General features: G+C 44.8%; 1 protein-coding gene across 1 annotated transcript in view; it reads left to right on the forward strand.

The window, feature by feature from the left end:
• The window catches only part of DGKG (diacylglycerol kinase gamma), a 201,998-nt gene that overhangs the window by 109,225 nt on the left and 73,700 nt on the right, over positions 1 to 19,073 (forward strand). The window contains exon 20 of the mRNA XM_049628419.1: positions 7,390 to 7,454. Within this exon, the coding sequence (XP_049484376.1) occupies positions 7,390 to 7,454 (65 nt within the window). The remainder of the gene's footprint in view (positions 1 to 7,389; positions 7,455 to 19,073) is intronic.

A 19,073-nucleotide genomic window follows, 5' to 3' on the forward strand; every position in this document is an offset into this window, starting at 1 on the left:
ACACACACACCCAATACACATATACACAACATACACACAACACACATACACCCAACACACACCCCTAACACCCCTGACACACATACACCCAACACACCCCTCTAACACAACCCCCAGCACACACACACACACAACACACACACACAGAGCACAAGAACAGTGCCACACTCCTCTTTTTTCCTCCAGCCCCCAGCACATCTAGCACAACTCAGTTAGTTTGTTTTACTGAACTCAGCTTCTGGGCCTAAGAGGACTGGTGTGGACCCTGTTTCCCAAACTGTTGAGAATGGGATCGGGGAGAAAAGAGAACCATCCATTCCATAGATAGAGCTGGGGTTTCGGAGGGGGATGCAACAAAGATACTAGCATTTATTGAGCACCTATTATGTGCTCTCCTCTACGCTAGACCTTATATACTGCAATCCTCATCACAGTCTTGTGGGTATCATTGTCCCCACAGTCCCCATTTTACAGATGGGGCCTCAGGACACTCGACTAGTGAGGGCTGGGAATGACACAGGCACCCCGTGCCTTACAGTCTTTCCTCTGTTTCCCCACCTTTGCAGTTATGCTGCCCACTTTCATATGCAAATGAGTCCCTCCAAACCAACCACCTAGGCCCAGATTGTGTGATACCTTCGCTTGTCAGCCATCCTCACCTGTGCCTCCTTTGAAATTGTTGGTGGCTTTAAAAGAAAAAGGAAGTAGAAGGGGAAAATAATAGGTAGCTTGGGGGAAGAGCAGGTTTAAGGAAAGGATTTTTTTTTTATTTTATTTTTTGTTTTTTTTAATGCTTTTTTTTTTAAATGTTTATTTATTTTTGAGACAGAGACAGAGCATGAACGGGGGAGGAGCAGAGAGAGAGAAGGAGACACAGAATCCGAAGCAGGCTCCAGGCTCTGAGCTGTCAGCACAGAGCCCGATGCGGGGCTCAAACTCACGGACCATGAGATCGTGACCTGAGCCGAAGTCCGACGCTTAACCGACTGAGCCACCCAGGAGCCCCAGGATTTTGTTTTTTAATAAGAAGACTAAGAGAAGGGCACCTGGCTGGCTCAGTAGGTTGAGTGTCTGACTTCGGCTCAGGTCACGATTTCACGGTTTATGGGTTCAAGCTCCACGTCTGTGCTGACAGCTCAGAGCCTGGAGCCTCCTTCGGATTCTGTCTCCCTCACTCTCTGCCCCTCCCCTGCTCTCACTTTGTCTCACTCTATCGCTCAAAAATAAATAAATGTAAAAAAATTAAAAAAAAAAAAACAACTAAGGAGCCACGGCAGAGGGAAGGATGTTTTAAAATATGTTGTATTTACTGGATTTCAAATTTACCATATTTATAGATTTTTTTTTATTCTTACAACTACACTGAAGGGCAGTATTCTCTCCATTTTGTGGCTGAGGAAACAAGAGAGTCAAATGGAGGGGTTTGCTTTCATTTTCTGACTCCTAAGTCAGCACTGGTTTTCTGTGACTACAACAGAAGACAGAGGTATCGCTGTACCCACGGTCAGGGTCTGAGAGGATGGATGATTGGACTGGCAGCATATTAAGGGGGCTCTGTGCCCCAATCGGGTTTATCTCCGCAGTTCTCCTGGCATCAGGTGGGGGAGACACCTTTCCCTAGGCCTCTTCCAGCTGTCCCCTCAGTGACCTAGGCGGACCCCTCGCTCCTTTTCTTGGCTTAAAGGCCTCTCTCCTTTGTGGACCACCAGCTCAGGCGCCACTTCCCCCAGTGGGAACACGCAGCCTTCAGCTGTTGCCAGTGGGACCTGCCTGACAGATCTGGCGTTCAGGAGCCTTCTGGAGTGTGGGCTTCCCATCATTACAGTTTCACCAACACTTGTGTCTTTTTCCTGTAGTAACCAGGGCATAGCTTGCTAACAGGTATTGAGTGCCTACTGCATGGCAGGTACAGCTCCCTGTTGGTAGGTATAGGCATTATCCTTTGGCACTTTGTCAGGAGGAACTGGAGCTTAGAACAATAAGGAGACAGGTAGCAGCTGGTGAGTGGAGCTGGAACCATGAGTGAGTGTTGAGCACCAGAGCTCACTGAGCTGTGAACCACGAGCCATGGGGCCTCTGCACAGCCCCCTCTGTCTTCAAATGCTTCCCCTCACAGCAACACCGTGGGGGGAGTCTCAACATCCAATGTGTGAGGGCTCACCAGTGCCCTTTGTCAGAAATGTAAATTCCGCCCCCATGACACATCCTAGTTTGTATTCTGATTTGGTTGGTTTGAGCCAGGTCTTCGAGTTGGCATTTTTAACAGGCCTCTGAGAGAATTCTGATGTGGATGGTCCCAACAAAGTCTTCAGTGAGTGGAGACACCCCATCAGAACAGAGAAGAATGGCCAAAGGAAGTGGACCTACACAGGAGCAGAAACCGGAACTGAGCTGGATGAAGGGGAAAAATGATAGAAAGGAGGGGACCCAGGCTCTATAAGCAGCCAGACAAACGGGAGAGCTGAGTAGCAGGGCTGGGTGCCCTGACTAGAAACTTCTAGATGGCAGCTTACAGCCATGGCTGCCTTCAGAGTCTTTAGCCCCACATCTTCTCTTTCTTAACACACTCAACTCTGGCTGCCAAAAATGATTCCTGATACCTCTTGGTCTGTCTCTACACGGTGCCATATGCAAGAAATTTCACTCACTTAGTATTTCCTGACCAGATGGATAAACACACCAAAAAGGAATAAACAGCTTCACATTAACTAGATAACCTAGCCGTAATCCCAAGAGTCATGATGATGATGGTTTTAATTCATTCTTACAAATAAGTAGGAAGGAAGGAAGTTGAGGGACAGGAGGAAGGAAAAGAAGACCATCTTATTGTCCCCCAAGGAAATGCATACAAACAGATTCTCCATCACACTCAGTGGGCAGGGTATTTATTTGCCTGGGGCTGACTTATAATAATCCAATCCGTTCATCTTTCAAGTTATAAAGAACTTCACGGTATCTTCCTCATGATTGTTTTCATACACCTTTAGCCTGTGCGTATTTAACATTCTATTGCGAAGCAGTGAGGAACCAGGACTGTTTTTTATCTCCTTGGTATACCCTTAGGCTTCTCTCAATAAAATGTTTGCTGGGTTTGTATGCTCGCTCTTTAAAAGTTGGAAAGGGAAATTCTTGAGAAAACAAGTAGCCAACACGCAACCCTAACAGAATCTGGAGCTGACATTTGCAGAAGCTCTTCCTCCCTGTTTGACTTCCCAAACTTTGTAAGAGGAGAAGTAGGTATGTAAACCAACCCACAATTTACTTCCTTGTGATAATTAGAGTCAGATTCCTTTGGCAAAGAGAGCCTTGCAAAGTCTTTGCCTCTTTTGAAGGACCTGGAATATCTTAACTGATAACAGATGTCTGTTGGCCTTGTGTGTATGAAGGCAATGACAATGACTGCTGCTGTGGTGGCCCCAGGTGGTAAAGATTTTGCCCTGACAAGTTCACCTGGTCCCCTTGGTGCCAACAGAATCCATGTAGTACATGGAGGGATAAACAGGACACACACTCTCCTGGCCCATCTAGAGAGTGACTGTGACCTCAGTGCCACCACATTTCTATCACCTACTTACATGCCGGCCCACTCCCAGTGAAGAACTTTGATAGTTGGCCCTCTCAGTCCCCCTAACTGATAACATCCATTGGCAGGAGATTTTAAACATAGTCATTCAGGCTGCTACTTCCTCTGGCTTCTCTGGCCTCCTCGTCCCTGGTCTTTATTTTTGGATTTGCAGAAATGTCAGGATGGCCAGGTATCAGTGACAGGAAGTTGGGGACTGTGAAATAATGCCTGGGGTATGTGTAACTCCAAATACCTCAAAGGCTCTGCTTTCACTGGGCCTTAACAGGAGGAGTGAACAGCTAATCCCTTGATTCAATGAAATCTATTTCTGATGCTAGGGGAACCCAGGGGCCAAGGAGAGGCCACAGGCATCACGCTAACCCACACACCATCTTCCACCTTCCAGATTGTATTTCTCAGGCTTCACCAGCTAAGTCTCCACCATGATGAGCCTCCTCCCCATTGGGGAATTTACCAAAACGTTATCATTTTCCCTGCAACTTTTTGGGTTTCCTCAGTGTCATGTTCTTGTCTGTCACCTGTGAGAGCCATGCAGGTACTAAGACAACAGGACTCACTGAGAGACGTCTTGGACAAGGGGTCTGCACTCTTTTTCATCCTGCAACCTGCCGTAAGTTTTCAGAACAATCCAGGTTCCAAATCATGTGTTTTTATTATCTTCTTTGTCTTTTTATCAACGTAAGCTGCCAAAGTGACTTAGACCTGCATTTGTCCGGTATGGTAGCCGTCAGCCACATGAGGCAATGGTGTGCTTGCAATGGTCCTAGTCTAAGTTGAGAGATGCTATAAATACAAAACATACACCAAATTTCAAAAATGTAGTAGGAAAGAATTTTAAATATCTCCATTTTTTAAGGTTTTGTTTATTTATTTTGAGAGAGTACAGGCAGGGGAAGGACAGAGAGAGAGGAAGAATCCCAAGCAGGATCTGCGCTGTCAGCACAGAGCCTGATGTGGGGCTCGAACTCATGCACTGTGAGATCCTGATCTGAGCTGAAATCAAGAGTCAGACACTTAACCGACTCGAGTGTCCCAATATCTCAATAATTTTTATATTAACTACATGTTGCAGTGATAATATTTGTTGATGAAATATATCATTAAAATTAATTTCACCCTTTTCTTTTCACTTTTTTAATGTGGCTACTGGGAAATTTTCTATTTATTTCTTTTGGACAGCACTGGCCCAGACATCCAAATGTCTCAGAGTCCAAATGACTGCTGCTTATATTTGGAAGGGGCGCAAAAATCTTTTGGATTTTTAGTTTTAGCTCAGGAGAGCACTACCCATCTTCTTTTCTGTACCCAAAACTTCGTAGAAAGACCCCCAGAGCGTGTGGCCTTCAGAAATGCCATCATTGCAATGCTGGTCCCCTTGTCCCTTCAGAACAGAAGTCTCATTTTGCTGTCATTATTACCAAGAAAGGTTTTGACTCATTGTAGCACTGGCTTCCAAAATTTAAAAGAAATCACGATTGAATGTAAATACACCCAGCTCAGTGCCCGGCACAGAACTCAACAGAAGGCACAGGTAAATCTCCAAGTAGAGAAACATGGTCAGAGTCAGAGTCTTTATTAGCATGGCCTTTTCAAGACTGAACAGCAAAGGAACTGCTCAGCTCTCCCCTGCTACTCTGTGTATTTGTCAAGCGATTATATTGGAACCACATGCTTAACTAATAATATGGTAAAGGCTGGTCTCTGTGAAAAACAGCTTTGCAAAACATAGTTAAAAAAAAAAAAAAAAAAAAACAACTCCGAATAATCAGAACTATGCAGAGAGTAGGAAGCCTGTGCACAGATTCTGGAGAATAAGAAAATCAGGAGCCAGTCACAACAGTCCTGGCAGAGGGTTGGGGGGGGTGGGGGTGGGGGCGGGGGTCGTGAAGTACAAATCATGCCAGGCAACATGTGATGGCTTTTTTCTTTCGTTTTCCTTCTTTCTTTTCTTTTTTCCTGACAGAAGAAAATTAGTGCTTCAAAGGTACACAAGTAGATGAAATGTTTTCTTGAATCCCAGAGAAGCATTTGACAGATGTCACATGAATCTTATTCAGGGTGTTCACAAACTTGCTCAGAGCGTGGGAGGGAGAGCGAAGCCCTTGCTGCCTGGGGGAGGAGCACAGGCCGCCCCCCACCCCCCACCCCAGGGATAGACGCTTCAGGGCCTTTGTGCATCACCCACCTCGTGTCCACAGTGGGTGCCTAACCAGGACCTGCAACCCTCCATGGGACTTAAAGGAAAAACGAAACCATAACTAGAGCTTGAATGTTAAATTCCCAGAACATTATTTCAGCAGGCAGTGTTTGCCAACCACAAACCAAGCCCGTATCTTCAACTTGCCTCTGTAGTGGGCTCCTAGCTGGCTGGGCTCCTCTGCTAAGTATTACAGAAGCCCCTCTTTGCCCCCTAACTTGCTTCTGGACTTTCTGTCTTCACCATTAGCCTGTAGTTTCTTCACCACACACAGCGCATGCTCCAAAAAAGCTTCTTCACTGAACTCTACCTCCTGATGTGAAAAGAATAATGACAACAGTCAGAAATTATCTTTTGTGAGTCTGCATCAAGAAACGGAATTAATACACATCCACTGAAATGGAATTTCAGTTCTGTTTTAGCCACGCGGTCCAGTAAATGAGTTTCTGTAGCGTTTTTCCTGCACGTGTCTGAGTCAGCTCCCTTGTTTCTGTGTCACTCCCCACCCCAGCCCAATTCGCCTGTTTATTTCTAAAGCCCACCGCCCGCACCCAGCGTGTTCACACGAGGACTGAGTGGCGAAGGGGCGGAACACATTCTCCTGCGGGAAGATGAGACTCTTAATGAGGGTGAAAGACCAAGTGTGAGGTGGAAAGATGAGCTCAATTTTAGGTCCGAAGCTCAGGGTTGGTTCTAGGGATCAGAGATGCTAAAAACAAGCATGAGAACTCGAGATGGCCCATGAATGTAGGCCGCAGATGGACTCAGGGTTGAGAAGTTCTGGTCAGGGGATGGAGAGCCTGGAAGCATGGCATCATGGGAGTCTTCCTAACTGAGCTCTGAGGTGCAGGTGGCCAGTAGCAAAGCAAAGGCGTGTGCAAATAGGAGGACAGCAAAGTGTCCATCGAGTGTGGTAGTGAGACTCCTCTTGACCTTGGGGAAAGTCCTTTCTGTGGAGATCAAGAAACAGAAGCCAGAAGTTTAAACATATTTTTATTATCCACAAAGCCTGTTATTCAATGCCACTAATTATTTCTACTGATATGGATGATTAGAGTTAATATATAACAGCACCTACCGACGTCAGTTTTCTGGTTTTGACAATGTACTGTAGTTACATAAGATGTTATTGGGGGAAGCTGGGTGAAAGGGATACAGGAACTCTCTGTACTATTTTTGCAACTTCTTGTGAGTCTTAAAATATTCCAAAATAAAAAGTATTTTTTTAAAAGAGTTAATATGGCAAGGCATTTCCAGAAATTCACACTCAGCTCCACACGCGGGCTTCTGCACTGCAGCTGCCCCCACACCCAGACACCCTCTCTCTCCTCAAAGGGCAGCGGCTGTCCCCTTCATTCACCCTGAACTGTGGCAGAGAGGGGAAGCTGCAAGGAGTCACCTGACATAGGCTCTACCAGCATTGGTGGCCTTAGCCCCTAACCTTGGACCTGGTGTTCACCCTTTGTGGGAGCCTCATGTTCTGCTCTCTGACATGGACTCTCAGGTTTGGGGGATTTTAGTGAGAGCCTGTGTGCTTCCTTTCCTTTCCGCATTGCAGGGTCATGACCACTAACCAGGTGTCTGCTTTCCTCTCTTTCCCTTTCAGGATGCTTCCATTGCACACAGATTCCACGTGATGAGAGAGAAGCACCCTGAAAAATTCAACAGCAGGTAAGAGTGCCCTAAGGCTGCATCCCCGGCTGCACTGCCCGCTGGCCCCTCCCCGCCCCTGGAGGCGCTGGCCAGACAGAGGCCTCCACCTGCTCTCACCCAAACGTTCTTGGCCCGGCCGCCCAAGGACTTCGCTTTCCTGCCACGTTGCCGTCGCCGGAAGGAGGGTTTCCATTTCCAAGCAGAAAACACTGTCAGAAACCTGCCCTCCCCTCCCAGAGGATGCTGTGCAGAGGGAGGGATTGCGGGGCTGGCAAGGAGGGCGTGGCGTGCCCGCCTTGAGGGGTGGGGATCTGCTCTTGGCTAACTGGAACCCTCTTCGGGGGCTTGGCTGCTTTCTCTAGACGGAAAGCTCCTGCAGCCCCAGCCCCCTGGAATTTCTCTGGGGAGGGGCAAGCAGAAGGGCAGGGGCCTCAGCTTCTCTCGGTCTCAAAGGGAGGGAGCCCGGAGGGCCGGGAGGGCGGCGCCTCTGCGTCCCCTGACAGCAGGGGGCAGCAGAGGGAGGCCCCTGCTGGCGCTGTGAGACCTGGAGCCCAGCACATTCCAGCCTCAGCCTGTGCACCCTGTGTGTAGCCTGGATGTTAGGTCCAAAAATACAAGAAGAGAGAAAACCAGATCTTTTGCAAACAAAACTAAGCCCTTCTTGCTGGCAGGAGCGAATTTGCAAGAAGTGAGTTTGACTGGCATATAGCTACCCCTGGGATTGTTGCAATACCTTTCTCCATTCTTCCTTCTTTATTTCTTCTCTTTGGTTCTCCATCTTTTTTCCTCTTTGTTGTGCCATTTCAAGATGACCATTGGATCCCATCCCACCCTCAAGCAGGTGGGTAGGAAGAATGCAGACTGAGCCTGAAGGGAGTGACTTAGTTAGCAGATAGGATCCTCTTCACAGCAGAGGCCCAGCCTTGTCAGAAGACATCTATTTAAAGCCTCACACCCCCAAAGAGTGCCACGATTTTCATCCCTACTCCTTTCCCCTGACCTCAATGCCTGGGAGGTTAACTGGGAAAAAGAAAGTCTTTAATGTAACATACTTCAGCTTCAGGAAAAGTGATCTGTGGGATCCAATAGCTGAACTCATCGTCTCCTTAGGGTGGGCATTCTGTCCCAGGAATATTCCATCTGGCTGTCTCACACAGCTTGTGCCCAACTCACAAATCACTATTAACAGGTGATTGTTAAGAGTGGGTCCAGCCCCACTCTTATTGCAAACACAGACTCACAGATCAACTGACCTTCTGTGTCACTCTCACATCCACACTAAATCTTCTTTCTCTTCTGTCCACTGTAGACTTTTTGGGTCCTCTTTTCACAGGGGTATCCTTATGCATAGTCATACACACGTACTTGTTAAGATGCCATATGCTTGTGAAATCCATAAGGGCTCTGTTCATGCATCCATTCAACACTAGCTTTTGAAAATATACTCTATGCCAGGCACTGTTCTGTAGGTGTTTTGGAGAGCCATGTGTAGGGACTGACCATCCAGTGCCGCAGACATGCATAGTGACTTGTGTTAAGTGATATGAATCGAGGTAACCTATGGGAAGGAACACAAAGCAAGGGCACGGAATTTGGTGTGGTGGGGCTTCCAACCATACAGATGCAAAGACCAGAAAACAAGGATGTATTTGCCAGGTGGACAAAAAAGAGAAGGGCTGTCCAGGCCAAAAGAACCAAATGTACAAAAAGATAACAAGGAGTGAGAGAAGGCAGAATGCTTGGGGTAGAGCAAGCTGTGCTGGTCTCTTGGCAGGGAGGAAGCAAAGCCCCTATAGTTTGTAGAGAGTGAGGAAGCAGAGGAAGGGAGAAGTTTCTCCATATCCCAGAAATCAATAGGTCAACATATGACATAAATAGAGTCATCTTCAGTTATTCACATGATTAACACAATTAGGAAGATACTTCTATCAGGGGAGAAAAAACAGTTGTAATTTCACGTTTCCTGGTGATCTGGTGACCGTTTTTCCTTCCCACTCCCCCAGTTCCATTAATAAGACTACTCTGTAGTGAGGTGCACACCCTTGCCCTGGTCGAGGTCAAGGTGGTGTGGTGGCCTGGGATGCCAGGCACCCAGATTTGTGTGCAAATCTATGTATCTGCAAGTAAGCGGAAACATAGTGGCATAGAGGTGGGCCCTGTTTCACAGGTCCTAGAACCCTTCCCAGTAAGAACTTTGAGTCCATGCTGCTTCTCCTGTGCCTGCTTGCTCATGTTGAAAATACTCAGGAGTGCCCAGTTTGTCCACTGAGAGGCAGGCGAGCAGCCATTTTCCCCAGGCTTCCTTATTTAGCTTTGGAGATGATTTTAAATAGGCAGGTGGTTGTTGCCATGGTTACCCCATTACACCAGCGGCTAAACTTAGGAAGGGCCACAAGGGATAGGAAGAAAGCTTGATACCCGGGATTTGGAAATGTAAACGATATTATCAAACAAGGCTTCATTTTACTCGGCTGAACTTAGGTTTTCCAGAGAGTAGTCACTGCTTGGCTGGATGCCCTTACCATTAAGGTGCAGGACTGGGCCCTCAGGGATAACCCTGAGGTTCAATCTAGGGTGTTGTAACTTGTTTTGTTTTGCTTTGTTTTGTTTTGAACTTGGCAGTGTGTTTTGAACAGGGCTAGCATTTATCAGGAAGCTCGAATTTTTCACATTGCTCATTCAGTTTTCTTCTCACAAGAATTTTTAACCTGAGGTACAAAGGCTGCAGGAGCTCTGAAAACACTTTGAAATTATATGTAAGACATTGAGTACAATTTTCAGGAGAGAAAGTCCATAACAATGAGAAGGCTCTCACAGGGACCCATAGCCTTCAAATGGCTAAAAGTCACCATTCTGAGGCTTCTTTGAATCTTAAAGGGGGGTTGAGTTTTGGTTGGGGTTTTAGGAAATTCTTCCTCCAGTGGCTTCTCCCCACAGGTTGTTGCCAGAGAAGGTAGCTGGTTGTACAAAACGGAGTTATGTCCCTCTTGGAAATAGCTTTGTTAACGGAGCAAGAACCAGACCCAAGAATGCAGGAACATGAGCCATGTGTGATGGGCAAGGAAAAGAAAAGCCTTTAACGGCAGAGATGGGGCTGTATTTGGTACACTGTACATCCTAATCATCGACAGGCTAATAATTAATTGTTAACTTAGGAATATTATGAAAATTATCATCTTGTAGTTGGCATACACATACAGAAGACAGATTTGATTTAAATGAGGATTCTAACATGTGTTAGGAGGTGTTCTAGGCTACAAAGGTAAATAAGACCTGGTTCTTGCTTTCAGGGAATTCACAGTCTAGCAAAGAAGGAAGAATAATCTTCAAATATTTTTTACAAAGTGATTTTCACATACAAGGAGGTCCCATTTTGTAGGTCACATAGCATAAAAGAATTTGGATAGTATAAGACACTAATTAATGGTTGTATCCCTACATCACCTGTAAATGAATTTAGAGTACAGAAATGGTGTTATAAGGGAACCAAACCAACTATTTTTTGAGCTCTTACCAGGTGCCAGGTGATAAACTAGGCTCTTTAAATACATTAGATTACTGAAATCCCATGATCACCCTACAAGGCAAATATTAGATTAAGGCATTTTACAGATAAAGACACTGAGGCTGGGAGAAGCCACCCACCTGAAGTCACATCTTTTTTTTTTTTTTAATAAATGTTTATTTATTATTTTAAAAAACTTTTTTTACATTTACTTACTTTTGAGAGATGGAGAGAGGCAGAACACAAGTGGGGGGCAGAGAGAGAGAATGAGACACAGAATCTGAAGCAGGCTCCAGGCTCTGAGCCGTCAGCACGGAGCCTGACGCGATGCGGGGCTCGAACTCACAAACTGTAAGATCGTGACCTGAGCCGAAGTTGGACACTTAACCGACTGAGCCACCCAGGTGCCCCAATGTTTATTTATTCTTGAGAAGGAGAGGGGCAGAGATAGGGAGACAGAGGATCCAAAGCCAGCTCTGTGCTGACAGCAGAGAGCCCACTGTGGGGCTTGAACTCACAAACCATGAAATCATGACCTGAGCCAAAGTCAGACACTTAACTAACTGAGCCACCCAGGCGCTCCAAATCATGCATCTTTTTAAGCGCCAGAGCTGATGCAATTCTAAGTTAGCTCCTCCAGAGTTCAAACTCTGTTTTCTGTACCTGATATCTCCCATGGATTTCATTTATCAAATATCAAACACTCTGATGGGTACTATATGCATGATCCCACTCAACAGAATAACATGCAAATTAAGTGCTGCTATCCCCATTTTAGAGATGAAAATATTAGGGTAAGGAGGGTAGAGCTTTTATCAACTCTATCCACCTGAGGATTGCCTCTCGTGGGAAAATGCCTGCTGAGTTCCAAAGGGGACAACAGGTACACCATCCATTCTTAACTTATGTGGTATGACCCTTCTCCCTATCTCAATGTCCACAACACAGAGCAGGACCGATTACGTGATTTGTGTGACCCAGTGCAATGTTAAATACAGGATCCCTTGTTCAAAATTATTAAGAATTCCAAGTCAGTGACAGCAGAGCATTAATTAAAACAAGTACAGAGCCCTTCTAAGTGTGGGGCTCCTTGCAGCTATGCAGATTTCACTCCCATGAGCTCGCCCTGGCAAGGAGAGAAGAATTTATTTTTTCAGTAAACCTCACATTTGCTAGGACTCACAGGGATGGGGGAAGTTTGCAATAAAGGTAAAAGAATGGGGGAAAGAGGGCTTCAACTAGGGAGTAGGAAAGGGATTATCAGTACCTCAATCAGGCAGTAGTCAGTATTAGCAGATGAGCTGATGATACCACTAAAGTCTTCCTGATATCCAAGAACCAGTCCTCCATGAAGTTTCTGGATTAACTCTCTGTGAGGCATTTTATATGTGTGTACATATGATATATACATGAAAGCTACCAAATTGCGATGTCACTGTGGTTGAGCATCCAGAAAGAGAAGTCTAACTGTGGAATTTTTTCATTGTTGGTCAGAAACTCAGAGCACTTGAGGAATGTGTTATTCCAAACCTGTTGAGTGCCATCCACTTGAATATGTCCCTCAGCAGTTTAGGCTGAAGCAAGATATTTCCTGTTAGGCCCTTCAAAGGGGCCGAAACAGTGCTTCATTCCTACCAAAAGCTGACCACCTTTCCCAAAAGCCCTCGGGTAATTAATAGATTCTGGAGTGTTAGCTTTCTTGGAACCAGGCCCATGGAGTAGTTGATGAGGGGTTCCCTCAGAAGCCCTAATGTAGCCTGAGACCTTAAGAGGTTGGAAATACATCTTGCAAATAACTAAGCACTTAACAGATATTTATAGAATGAGGCAGCGGGGTATAGTCTACATTGGCATCAAAACTTGGCCCTGGCACTTACTAGCTGTGTGACCTTGGGCAAGTTACTTAATCTCTTTAATCCTTTGCTTCCTCCCCTGAAAATCTTGCAAGTTTGCTGTAAGCATAATGAGATCATGTGTAAGTTCATGGCACACAGTAGGTAATCAATAAACATGTTATTGAAAATTGTTGAATGACAAGCATGAGGAAAGCATCACCATAAATTGCCAATAAAAGGCTTTTCTGATACAGTGTCTAGTGGGATTCGATCAGTGGTCTTTGCTTTATTGGAATGGCCCTTGAACTGAAAAGTTGGAGGCCAACTAAAAGTTGGAGGAGACCCCATCTGTGATACATCGAATCTGTCCAAATCCCTCTCCTAGGGGATGGGAGGATGGCATCAATTGCCCAGGATTGATTTGGGTTCTATAGGATTGGATCTGTAGAGAAAATTCCCTTTACAGGCTCCATGAGTGTTCAAGAGGCAGAGGTGTGGGGTCTGAATACCAGAGATTCCAAGTTCAGGCTAGAGACAGGATCAAGACCAGGGTCACGGCCCCCAGCTGACATGGTAACAGCAGAAACAGGGTGGGAGTGAGTAAGGGGAAGTTGCAGGTGCCATGGACTCCATGGATACCTAGGGCTTACCAGCTGGAACCATGGAGTGCACCATTGGTGGGTAGGGGGTTGGCCAAGGGCAGTCAGACACTGGAGACGTGATGATCCTCCATTCATGCTGACTCTTGCCTCACCCACTGAGCACCTCTTCTCCTACTTTGGATTTAACAGAGATATTCTGTGGGAGGGAAAATAGAGGCCGGCAAAGCTCAAATCATACAATTCTGGAAATGAAAGGGCCTCCTCTCTTGAATACCTGTAGTATGCTCTGTAGTCACAAGCATAGACTGTATCACCATTTACATAAGATTTTCTTTTTTTAGCTAAAAAATGAAACCATTCTAAGTTATTCTTTCCAGGAGCCCTGTGAGGTAGCCCAGTGTTACAGCCCAGATGTTTGACTTTCCCAAAGCATAAAGGTACAACAGCAGTGACACAGCAGCGTGGAAAATCCTCACCATTGGCGGCTTCATTCTGTGCCCTGAATTTGGTTTTGCTCCTCCTTATCTACTACTTGGCACCCCAAGAGAGACCTGCCCTAAGTACCTGGAGGTTCAAACTGTCTGCACCTGTTTCCCTCAATATATCACACGATTTTTTCAAACATTTGGAATTCAGAAAAGCCCCAAATGAAGTTGATTGTGGAATTTCTATTTTTATTCTTACTCCCATAAGTATTTATAAAGGAAATGCAAACCTTGTGTCTTGTGTTCAAGTGCCTTTGACTCTTCAAGTCAGTTCTGACAGAGCAGCGTACTTAATTACTGGAATGTTTATATACTAGCCCACAAAAATGTTTTATTCCCCACCCTCCCCACACCCTTCCTTGGAAGAGACGCAGGGAGTGAAATGAGTGAAATATGGGTTCATGTTTTTTTCACCAAGCATTCGTCATTATGCAGTTGCGTAAGTTCAGGGTTTTGATTTGGTTTGGTTTTGGGGTTTTTGTTTGTTTGTTTGTTTTTTGGCTGTCTTATTTGTTTACAGTCAGCCCTTGATTCTTTGCAGAAACAAGGGAATAGCAACATGGGTCATTTAGAGATGTGAATGGTCAAAGATTCGAGGAGGCTGTTATGAATATTTGTGAGCAGGTCTCTCTGCCCTAAAAAAAATTCACAGTATTTTAAATAATCTGATGAAATCACATTGAATCTTCACATTTCCTTCATTTTCCTCCTGTCTCCCCCGTGCATTGGAACAGATAGCACAACTTCTCAGACTGATACACAGGAGCAGCCTATGATATCTCGAGGCTCCTTACAAAGTTGCTGCTTTGCCAGAACAGTTCCTTATTATAGCTTAACAGGCATTTTCTTCTAGCCCTTGCTAGGCTAAAACAAGAAAGGTATGATTCATGTCAACAAAGAGTGGAATCAGTTTGTGATAATATCAAAAGGAACTTGAAAGCAGGCTATGTTTTCAAGTCTTTAGGCCAGATAATCCGAAAATTATCAGTATTGATTGATTGATTGATTGATTTTTAGAAATATTTCCATCAAAGGGCTCAAGATGTAATATATACTCAAGTTCAGAAGGGTTAAGGTCAGAGTGATAACCTCATGGAAGAAAATCAAAGCACACAAATTCAAAGCAAGGTAAGAACTGGCTAGGTCCTCAAATGGGTGTTGACAGTCTGGATGCTTTCCAGAGGGAAGAGGTCAGGAAAGTGCTGGAATTTAATGTCTTATAAGGAAAGGCTGAATCTGGGATTATTTCATCCAAAGAAGAGATGACTTCGGGAGAAGTGATTATTGACCTCAAATATTTAAAAAAGTATTTCTCATGAAGGAGGAATTAGGTTATTTTGCATGATAGATCAATGGGGGAAATAACTGGAAAGACCTTTAAGCACCAAACATAGGACATCAGTTCTACCAGTTAGAACCATCCTCAAGTGCAGGGGACCACCAGGGAGTGCATTTTCAGGTATCAAATGTTCAGGCAGGTGCTGGACAAACATCTGGGGCTCCAGTGGGGCCAAGTGCCGAAGCGTGCAGGTGCTATTGTCAAACAATCTGGATATAAATGCTGGAATTACATGTCACTTCAATCAAGTTGCTCATCTAAGCCTCAGTCTACTCACCTGTAAAATTGGAATGTAATACTATATTTGTTTCCTATGGATGCTGTAGCAAATTACCACAATTTTTGTGGCTTAAAACAACATATTATATTAAGTGCTGGAGGTCAGAAACCTGAAGTAGGTCTCACTGGGCTAAACTCAAGGCATCATCAGGGCTACATTCCTTCCTGGAGGCTCTAAGGGGAGAATCCATTTCCTTACCTTTTCTTGTATCTAGAAGTTGCCTGCATTCCTTAGCTGTGGCCCCCTTGCATCTTTTTTTTAAATTTTTTAATGTTTATTGATTTTTGAGAGACAGAGTGTGAGTGGGGGAGGGGCAGAGAGAGGGCGACGCAGAATCCAAAGTAGGGTCCAGGCTCTGAGCTGTCAGCACAAAGCCCGATGCGGGGCTCGAACCCACAAACTGTGAGATCATGACCTGAGCTGAAGGTGGACGCTTAACCGACTAAGCCACTCAGGCACCGCCTCCCCTTCCATCTTTAAAGCCAGCAGTGGCCAGTCCAATTGTTCTTGACATGGCATCCTTCTTATAGTCTCCTTCTGCCTCCCTCTTCCACTTAAAATGATCCTTGTGATGATACTGAATGTACTCAGATAAATCCATCTCAACGTCAGCTGACCACCAATTTCAATTCCGCCTGTAACTTTGATTGCCTTTTGCCATATAAACTAACATATTCATATTCACAGCTTCCAGGCATTAGAACATGGGCATTTTCAGGACATCATTCTGCCTACTACAAGTACCTTACCTAAGTACCATAGCATTATTTTGAAGTTTCAATGAAGCAGTTCATTTAAAGTGCTTATTACAGAGGCTTGGCACATTGATGCTAGATTATTATTAATAGTCTCATTATTACAAAGACAGAGCCTACATCAAACAATAGTCATTTTAGATGACTCAGAAACCCTTAAAATTCTGCGATTTAATGGCTCTCTGAGAGGGACAGATAAATATCTGTTGGTCATAGGATATGAATCATCACTGTAGCAATATATGACATGCTTTTTTTCTCTTCACTTACCTTGATAAAATTTTTTGCATGCATTTAGCATTATGGAGTTTAATACTATATCATAAAGTACCATTACATAATACATTGAAATCGCATTGTAAATAATTTGTAAAATTTAGAAAAGTTGAAGAAAAGCCAATCACTCGTAGCACGATCACTGAGAAACAATATTATCATTTTGGCGCATTTCAGCAGTTGACTTGATAAACATATTTTTAAATATTTGTGATAACAGGTTTTTATAAAGTTACACGTACCATTCCTTAAGCAGTTTTTCTTTATACAAGTAATTAAGGCTTAGTGTGGAAAAACAAATAATATTGTCCCCCAGGAAATAAACACTGTTAGCATTGTAACATATTTCTTTCTGCTCCCACTGCACAATCTTACTTACTTGAGAACACACTGTATACACTGGTTGAAAACACTGTTAACACAGTAGCATTTACAGGTTATGGAGGGAGGTGGATATAAGGGAGCTGATTAGAGGGAGGTTATCTGCAGGGAGAGTCTTCTCTGATTAGAAAAAAAATCCCAATGATTTTGTTCAGTCAGTATGAGAGTTTTAAAGCCATCACTACTCAAGTCCCTTTGCAGGTGAAGGAACCACTTGATCTGTTCTGCAGCTGTACTTTTGTGGAAGGGAAATTTGAAAATGCGAATCTCTTAGCACAGTTCCTCGTCCTGTGCTCCGTTTTCCTGTGCTAGAGTAAGACCAGTTTGTGTTTTCCGTGACCAGCAGAGGTAGTAGGCATGGCCGTCTGAACTATGTAATGGTGGAGTTGTTGTTTAAGTGCACAGACTCTCAGTGTGTTTATTAAAGTCCTTGAAGGGTGGTTTTTCCCGATGTTATCAGGATGGCTCCAGCCTACACCGACAGTGGGAGCCATCGTTTATTGAATGTTTTCAGGCATTTCATGTACTTTACTTTTAACTGGCACAGCTCTCCAAGTGTAAGGTAAATATTATGGATCCATTGTACAGATGAGAAAATGGAGGCTCAGGGAGGTGATGCAGCTTGCTCAAGAACATACAACTAGGTAACAGGGGAGCTGCTATTAAAACCTCCGTCTGACTCTGAAGCCTCCGTTTATACTGCTGCTCTTCCCTGCATCTCTGCATGCCCAGGTTGGTGCCCGTGACCAAGGAAGCACCCAAGCAAGAGACTAGAGAAGAACCACGGAGACAATGAGTGGCCCCATGAGAAAACCTTAAATAAGCCAAAATATATTTTGTTTTGTTTTTTGGAGAGGAGGAGCAGAGAATGTGTTGGGACTTGGCCTCAAGTGTGTGAAGGACTCACAACAGGAAATACCACACCTTCTTACTTTTCATCTCGGCTCAGAAAAGAATGAGAGGGGGGGAAATGTGCTTCTCAAGTGAGGAATTGCTATTTTGGATGAAAGGAAGAATCTCCTGGCCTGGAGACCCATCAAAGGCTAAAATGAGTTATTGAGAGAAGTTATGGAGTATCTTGCAAAGGGTTTCTAAAAACAGAAGCCAGACTCATTCATCTGGGATGACAAACGCACCATCTTCTCTGAGCCCCAGGGGTGAGCGTATTGTACCCACCAAACGAGAGTCCTCTGCTTCCCGCCCAACAAGCAACTGGGGTGTCCCCTAGGAGACCTTTGCCTCCTATTGTTCCTCAGCTCCCAGCTGGTCCTCATGATGCCCCCGCTAAGGATTGCCTCAGCAGCCCTCTGGCCATCTCGATGCTCTTTCTTCTCAGGCCCCCAGTTTGGTAGCTGCCCATGTGTCTATCCTGTTTCTGTTGCACAAGCACCTGCTGTCACAATCCATGCTATCCATTCTATAAAAATCCATTTTATAGAATTTAAAGTCGCCTGCCTTGCCTTTGGGACCCTTTATAAACATCTCCCAAACACCAGTCCAGCCTTATCGTTTGCTTGCTTCACTGACCTCCCGTAGCCCACTCTGCCCTTAACTCCTCAGTCTAGTATGGCATCTCCTTCTGGGGCCTAATCATCACCTATGGCTTGTTTCCAAATACAGTCCAAAATATTCGAAACACTCCCTCCCTGACCAACCCCAGCCCTGGCCTCCACTTTTTCTTACAATCCACCTACAAGGTTTTTGATACATTTTTTCCCACTTTGATTTTTTCCTCCTTGTCTTCTATCCATCGTTGTTCTGAGGCTACACTGTTCTTTCTCCACCTCATTCCTAAGCTTGCTCACTCAGAGAAGTGAACCGTTTTTGGGGATCCACTGACCTAAAAAGCAGAAGAATGCTGCTGCGCATGTTCCCTCATTTGGCCCAAACGTGTTGAGCATCTATTTGTTGTCAGTATTGTGTAGGGACTGAGGAAATATGGATTACCACAGCCCCTATTTCCAGCAGCCCATGGGCTAGTTGGGAAGATGAGCTTGTACAGAAGCTATCACCAACTGTATTCGTTTCCTAAGGCTGCCATGACATATGACCACAAACTGGGCTGCTTCCAACAACAGAAATTGATTCTTCCACAATTCTGGAGGCTGAAAGTCTGAAATCAAGGCGTCAGCAGAATTGGTTCCTTCCCAGGCTCTGAGGGAGAATCTGTTCCATACCT

The sequence above is a fragment of the Panthera uncia genome, chromosome C2 (genome assembly GCF_023721935.1).
Source record: "Panthera uncia isolate 11264 chromosome C2, Puncia_PCG_1.0, whole genome shotgun sequence".
Taxonomy (NCBI): Eukaryota; Metazoa; Chordata; class Mammalia; order Carnivora; family Felidae; genus Panthera; species Panthera uncia.